The following is a 7,462-nucleotide window of genomic DNA, read 5'->3' as shown; positions in this document are numbered from 1 at the left end:
AACACTCCCAAGAGTTATTCCCTCTGTCACAGGGAAGTGCTGGGTTAAAAAAATGTCAGAAATAGATCAGAAATATATGTCAGAAATTATCAGAAAAATGTCAGATCTCCCCACGCTTCTGCACACTGTTGTCACCTGGTTTATTAGTGCAGATCAGCTTTGCTGTCACCCTGTGACCTCTGTCTGCCTGGGTGCTGTGATTGAGATGATGAAACTTGAGCTTCAGCTGGTGGATGCCTCAGAAACCAGAACATGTATTGGCACGCCTGACAGCCCAAAGTTCAGGAAGGGGAGGAGTTTAGCAGGAATTGAAACTGATTTCTGGCCCCTCCAAAATTTGAGTGTTCCCCTAGCTATAGCAGCAATACTGGTTTCTGCCAAGGCAAGGTACTTGCAAAACCATGTCTGGGGCTGGAGGATGGAGGGAAGGCAGCGGGTACAGGACAGCTACTGCCTTCAATATGCCATCTTCCTCTCAGGGTAACCCTCGTGGCAACAAGGAAACAGAGAAGGGTGAAAACACCCAGAAGCTGACAGCATCTGAAGAGAAACAAGGAGGCCAAGCATCAGCGCACCAACAACAGCGAAAGCAGTAGTAAGTAACAAGGAGCCTGACTGAGATTACTAATGCAGATTACTACCTGCACTGGGTGCCTGTTCTCCAGCTTACTCGAGGTGTACACTGTTAAAGGTGAAAATATTTTACAGAAAGCCTGAATGTTGCTGAGCATACAAGCAGCATGCTGCCATCTCCTTGGAGCTTCCTACATGGGACCTAAGTTGTTCTGGAAAGCTTCTTGACAGCATAGCTTACACCCTGTGCCATAGCAGCGGCCAGTTCTGTACCTTGGATACTGGCATACATGGTGTCTGGCATCTTTTTTCAAAGTGAAATTTCAAATCTGGTTCTAGCTCCCTGTTTTCTGTGCCTCCTAATATTTCATCCTGGAAAGTCTAAAAATACTTACTTTGGCGTAAGAGATGGATATAGGCTGCATTCCAGCACTGCTCTGAATGCAGTCAAGGACACAGAACAGCTTCCAGGAACTTCATGCTCACAAAACTAAAACTAAAGCTTCAGCGTTTGGTGCTTTATTGGAATCTCTGCTTAGTCCCTCTCTTGCTTTCCACTGACAATCCTGAGATAACTTACATAAGCTCTGTCTTGCAGATATAATGCAGAATAGAAACTGAAAGTTCTGTGTTAATGTTTTATGCACGTATGTTTAATGTAAATATACTTAGATGACCATAGCCAAGTGTTTATTCCTTTTCACCATATGTGCTTTTTCTGAGTTCTTATAACAGTGCATGTAATGCTAAGATTATTATTATGTGCTGATTTTGCTTAGCTTGCTTCTTTTTCTTCCGTCTTTCAAAGGGCAGCTGGCAAAACTGCAAACACTTCCAGTTTCCTTTCCCTTCTTTCTGGGTGAAGAAGGTGGAGCCATCTCTGGAGGAGGTGGCAGGCAGCTGATGGTGAGCAGAGATCAGCAGCTTTCCACTGAAACCTGTGAATGATTCTCTATTGGGTAGCAATGATACAGGGACTACTAAAAGCTGAGTCCCTTTAAAATCCATCAGCACTTTAATGATTGACTTTCAGGAGAGCAAACAACAATTCTTTAGTTGCTGTCTGTTTATTTTCTGCCACTTCCAAATATGAAAAATTCTCTGTCTTGCCTGCTCTCACAGTGCCAAATATCCACAGTAGAGCAAGGACAGCCCCAGTTTGTTTATGTAGCTGTAATATGTGCATTTTGTTGCTGTTTGGGTTGTTTCTCAGGGGGAGGAGGGGGCAGCAGGGCCAGTGGGAGCTTTCCCATTGGCATGAACATGTTTACCCAGTTTGTCTGGCATACAAACCCCTGGTAAAGGTTAGGTGAATAATTAATCAATTGGTTTGCCAGAGCTCCCTGCAGAATTTAAGGCCAGAGCACATATAATCACACAAATCCCTGTTCCCTCTTTCATCTTCCATGATTCTTGCAGACATAAAGCTGTTGTGCATCCATTGCAAACACTGAGCACTATTTTCTGCTGTGTGAAAATATTCTCTGTGTCTTCATAAAGTACTAACAAAGAATTAATTCCTAAATCTTAGATGTACAAATTAAACTCTGCATTAGTATTCAGTTAATGAGAAGAGGGATGAAGGAAAGGCAGTTTGGAGTAGAAACCATGTAATATGAGTGGGAAACTAATAGTCTAATAAAAAAATGAAGTGAATTAGAGGGGGGCTTGCATCCTTCCCTTTAGAAAGGGGATGCTACCTGGCAGTTTGAATGGGATGAAGCCACTTAAACTGCAATTTCCTTAACTAATACAGATTAAAGGATAAGATAGCATCTGAAATACTGAAACAGAACAGTAGGGATCTTTATTCTTAAAGAAAAAAAAGTTTCAATTATTATTACTTTCTTCATTTTTCTCAAGCTACATTTAAAGAATGATTTCAGATTAAAATATCATTTTACTGCTGATAAAGCTGACTCAGCTTTTTAGCCAGTGACATCTCTTAATATGACCTTTAAAACTAAAATATTGGAACACCCTCAGGTTCTGGTTTTCAGGTTCTGGGGTAACAAGAGCAGCTGGAGAGCTGCAGTTACAGGGTGACAGTAGGAGAAAAAAGCTCAGACTAACATTACTAAAGGATTTCTGGAATATGCATAGCAGAGGGAACATGAGGGGCCCAAACAGGATACCTCTGTGCCAAGTAGTGTCTCTATTCCAGCTTCTGCTTGCTATTTTTTGAAAACAGACAGGGGTATAGTTTTGCTGCCAGCAAAGCAGTAGTTGGAGTCTCTTTTGAAGGCTATGTGTGAATTGTTTCAATGCAAACTCTCTGTCTCAGGCTGTGAGAAAAATTTGGAGTGGGAAAACATCTCAGGAACATCTCTGGGTCATATTAGGTAACCTTTTGTTTAGATTGGACACAGGAAATATGTGTGGGATGTAGCATGTTGCAGTCCTGTTCAGCACTGAATATTCAAACCAGACTATTAAAAATACAAGGTGGGCAGCTGGTATTAGAGTTTAGATAGTTTTGGTTTGGAAAAGCCCTTATATGATATGGCAAGGGCAAGAAGTGACAATAAAATGGTCCTAATTAAGAAAAGTACTTGTTCAAATGCAAAATTGAAGTCACACTTTGTACATCCCCACCCAGTTATACATAGAATGTGGTTTCAGGCCATGGAGAAAAAAGTCACCAGGATGACAAGACCTTGAAACTGCTTATAATAATAAGCTTGCATTTAAGTGGCTTCACTTTGTCTGCTAAGTGCCATGAAATTAACTTGTAGAAAGCAAATTCCCAAATTGCCCCTGTTCATACCTATTCAGAAACAAAAGTCTGTACAGAAGAAAGGTGGAGGAAAGTGGGGAAATTAGAGGGTGAACTATAGCTAGTGCCTGAAAAAGAAACTGCTGCCCCCATTCAGCAGTCTGCCTTTAGCACCTTTAAAGCTGCCAAGAATAATATTGGTTCTGGTAAAATCCATTAAAAACTGAAATTCAAAATAATAAAGCCTGAAGATATACTGCTGCACAGCTGGTAAGATCCCTCATCATTTTGTTTGAAAGGAGAGCGGACTTGCTAGAATGCTTGACTCAAGAAATTGTATTCTTTGACACTGGAGCCAAATCTATCAGAGGTTTCTTTCCTTTCTTTTCCAATCTTAATCCTGAATTTAAAAAAACCAAACCAACAAAAACAAAACCAAAATACCTATGGTGTTATAAGACCCCTCATCCTATTGCTGACAGGCTATAGTTAGTAGTTCTTTCATGAACTAAAGTTTCCTTAAAATAAAACAATAGTTAGTCTATGTTCTGGTTTGAAAGCAAAACCAGTGAGACACTCCAAGTCAGAAATACAACTTTTTATGAAAAGGAAAAAGAAAACAAACAAACAAACAAAATATATGCAATAATACAAAAAGAAAAAACCCTGACGTAGTCAGAATACAACCTGACACCCTGTTGGTCAGGGTGTTGATAGCAGTCCAATTGGATTGGTGGCTGCAGTCCTCCTGGAGTAGCAAATGCAGTTCTCTTGGAGCAGTGATCCTGTAGAAAGGGTGTAGCCTTCCTCCAAAGATCCAGTAGAAAAGGCTTGTCCTGTCCCAACACCAGATTATATCCAGGTGGGAATACTTAGCTCCTCCCCCTGGGCAAGGCATCTCACAATGAGCTGATGTCATTCTGTGAGTCCCGTGGTGGGTCCATTAAAGAGAAATGGCTGCTGGAGGGAGTAATCTCCGAGTCATACAGCAAGGCATTGATGGGCCCATTAACAGGAGATGAGGAAAAACAATGCTCCTCTTGTTTTCAGCAGGTCTAGAGGATGGGAATAGAATACATCTTTATATTGTAACCTAGGAAAGTCTACAAAACTGCGGATTTTTAGCAAAATACTTGTTTTGCCCACTGCCCAGCTACTGGTGGGAATGCAAGACAGGTAATTTGAATTATGGAAAATCTGTTCAGAGTTTAGCTCTCCACTTGCTACACAGGAGAAGCCTCGCAACTCTCTGTCTTTCAGGCTGATGTACTAATGTTTACAGCCCAGTGGAGCGCTTCAGAGATGCCCAGCTTTGCCATGGTCAGTAGCCAGCCTTTTCTCCAGGCACAGGATTGGTGGCAGGGTCTCTGTAAGACAGTAACTGTACTGTCAGTCTGGATGGAGGGGTTGCTGTGCCATATAATGTTTGGGGCAGGGAAGGAAGTCTTTCCATATTCTGTATTAGAAGGCTTTTTTGGAAGAGCTTGCTTTGTACAAGCTCTGACGTGTTCTCTTGATGCATAGCTTGATGAGGACCTGTGGCAAAGTGATGAATAAGGAATGTATGGGAGGATGTTGCATTTGGTCAGGGGCAATGAAAGGACAAATTCTCTGTTGCAGAGACAGTGGACGGGGAAATACATTGTTGAAAAGAGAAAAAGTGGGGAAGCAGAGATGAACATGGCACTAGCTCAAATCTCAGCGTTCATGTGCTACAGCATGTGACCTGCTGAGCTCTGCAGGCACGCTGGCAAGCCTGACATGCAGCACATGCATGGCCCTGCAGGGGAGAGCTCGGCTCAGCACTCGGTGCTGCCAAGCCCAGTGCCTGGCCTGCCCACGTATGATGCTCCGTGCTCCTCAGGGCCAGGGATTACCAGGCGCTCCAGCTGGCTCTGGCATGCTCCCTACATGCCTACATCCCTCTCCCTACATCCCTGACACTGTGCCACACTGAGGGAACTGAGCTGCTCTAGCACGTGGGGATGGCACGAGCATGGCCATGTCTGACTTTTCTAGACTTTGATGGGTCTGCTGCTGATCTGCCCTGCCACAGTGAGCTCTGCCCCTTTGGTGTTATCTGACTAATGGCATGTTAGTGTTTCCAGAGGAGAGAAAGCTGTGCTGTGAGCCAAGTTTGGGCTGAGAGCTACCCCTTGGCTCCCTGATTTGATCCCTCAGGGTGGCAATTTCCTTGGATCTTCAGAAGTTGGTTGAGATTGTCCAAAACAGAGTACGGCTGAAGCACCTGCTCTTCTTTCTGATGTGCTAAGTCCAAAACAAGCTGCTGAGTCTGAGCCTCATCTGAACTGTTGGAAATTCAGTTCCAAGTTTCAGTTTTAGTCTTTTGACTAAATTTTAACTTCAGGAATTTCTCTGCAAGCATGTGGGTAAAAGCAGAACTTCAAGTCCATTTCTTTCCTGCAGATTTCTGACTCTTACTTTCTCCTGGACTGCTCTCTGCTGCCCTCTCCCTTCTCACTCTTCCCCCTTGCAAGTTCGCTTCTTCAGGATGTAACTCTTTGCTTTCATCCTCACAATGCCAAAAATGTTGTCTGTTCTTAATGAAAAGGACCAAATACAGAAGTGAGTTACCCTCGTTTAATAATCTTCCAGACATCTTTTGAACTGTGTTAATTAAGTGCATTCCTGGCCTGTGGCAAACACAGGACAAAATCTATGGAGGTAGATTTTTGGTGATGAACATTTTCTGCTAATGTAATGAATTTTCTGCCTGTTGTGTTAAAAGCACATGTGCAGTGAGAATAAGTCAGACAGTGTGTAATGCTAAGCCCCAGTAAATCACTTTTGTCTCTGAGCTGCAAACTGGTAAGATGATGCCACTGATAAAGATGGAAAGCCAGAGCCCCAGGCCTGCATGTAAGGTTTGTACACTCTCCCAGAGATCTGCTTATGGCACTGCTGGGACACAGAGCATATTGCTCAGCTGAGGTCTAGAATTGTGGCTGTCAATTATCATTAGCATCTGGCTGTGTGAGCATTGCAAAATAGGGATACCTACAGGACAGTTATCTGCTTGCTGAGATTTGGCATCTTGTAGCCCTTTAATTTGGCAGCTTCTGTGCTGCTCAGCAGCATGTGGCTGCTCCATCAGGCATGGGAGCTTTGGTGAAAACAATACTTTGTGGTGGTGTGGACTTGACAGCTCTTAAAACAATTCCTGATAAATGAATGCAAAGTTCAGCTTAGTGTATCTTTGAAGGAAATTCAAGAGCTGGCTTTGGCAGTCTGATCTCTTTTAAATTCAGTCTTAACATACGATCTAATGCAGTATCTCACTCCTCTGACTGAATCTGCCCATGCCTCCTTCCCTTTAGTCATTTTTGTTGCTCTCCAACTTCATTCTCCTTAGTTTCTGTCTGTTATGCAGACTACTCTGCCCAACAGAGCAAGATATTTGGCTTTCAGCTCTGTGACATTCATGTACCACTGCACCCACAGTATAAAACACAGGGGAATTGGGTACAGTTTATAACACCCATTCCTTTTCTAACTCTTTAAACTATTTCACACTTCATTTGAATATCTCTCCTGTGGTAGATGGCCGGAGTGGACCTGAGGAAAAACTGAAGAGCACAGCTCTGCAAAACCTATTACCAGTGAGCAGCAGTCCCCATGGGTTTTTTCAATTTTAGAAATAAACTATTTTATACAAACCTGAAAGAAAGTAGAACAAAAATTGTTATCATCAATGCCTTTAAAGCACTGAAGAGGTGTCCTTGAGCTAGTTAGAAGAGTAGACTTACACATATGATTCAAAATTTAGGTTTTCAGACATGGTGTTACTGATCACTCAAAGTGTAAACTATCGTTAGAGATTATCTATGACATGATTGCATGTTTCTCCTTATTGAAATGTTTTGTATCTCTCTCTGTATGTGCTGGTTTTGGCTGGAGTAGAGCTTATTTTCTTCATAGTAGCTGCTGTGAGGCTATGGTTTGGATTTGTGGCCAAAAGTGTGTTGGTAACACAGAGATGTTTTGTTATTGCTGAGCAGGGCTGACGCTGAGTTGGGGCCTTTTCTGCCTCACCCCACCAGAGAGAGGGCTGGGGTGCACAGGGAGTTGTGAGAGCTGTGGGACAGCTGACCCAGCTGGCAGAGGTGTATCCCATAACAAATGGCATCAGGCTCAGCATACATAACTGGGAGA

The 7,462-nt window shown here is 42.9% G+C and overlaps 1 protein-coding gene across 1 annotated transcript in view; it reads left to right on the top strand.

Annotated features, from left to right (window-relative positions):
• Positions 1-365: 365 nt before the first annotated feature.
• EPSTI1 (epithelial stromal interaction 1) overlaps positions 366-7,462 on the top strand; it is a 49,800-nt gene continuing 42,703 nt past the window's right edge. Inside the window, exon 1 of the mRNA XM_058018426.1 lies at positions 366-595. Coding sequence (XP_057874409.1) covers positions 402-595 — 194 coding nt within the window. The 5' untranslated portion in view covers positions 366-401. The remainder of the gene's footprint in view (positions 596-7,462) is intronic.

The sequence above is a fragment of the Melospiza georgiana genome, chromosome 2 (assembly GCF_028018845.1).
Source record: "Melospiza georgiana isolate bMelGeo1 chromosome 2, bMelGeo1.pri, whole genome shotgun sequence".
NCBI lineage: Eukaryota > Metazoa > Chordata > Aves > Passeriformes > Passerellidae > Melospiza > Melospiza georgiana.
Note: the sequence above shows the minus strand (reverse complement) of the source record. Positions and strands in the feature narration are given on the sequence as shown.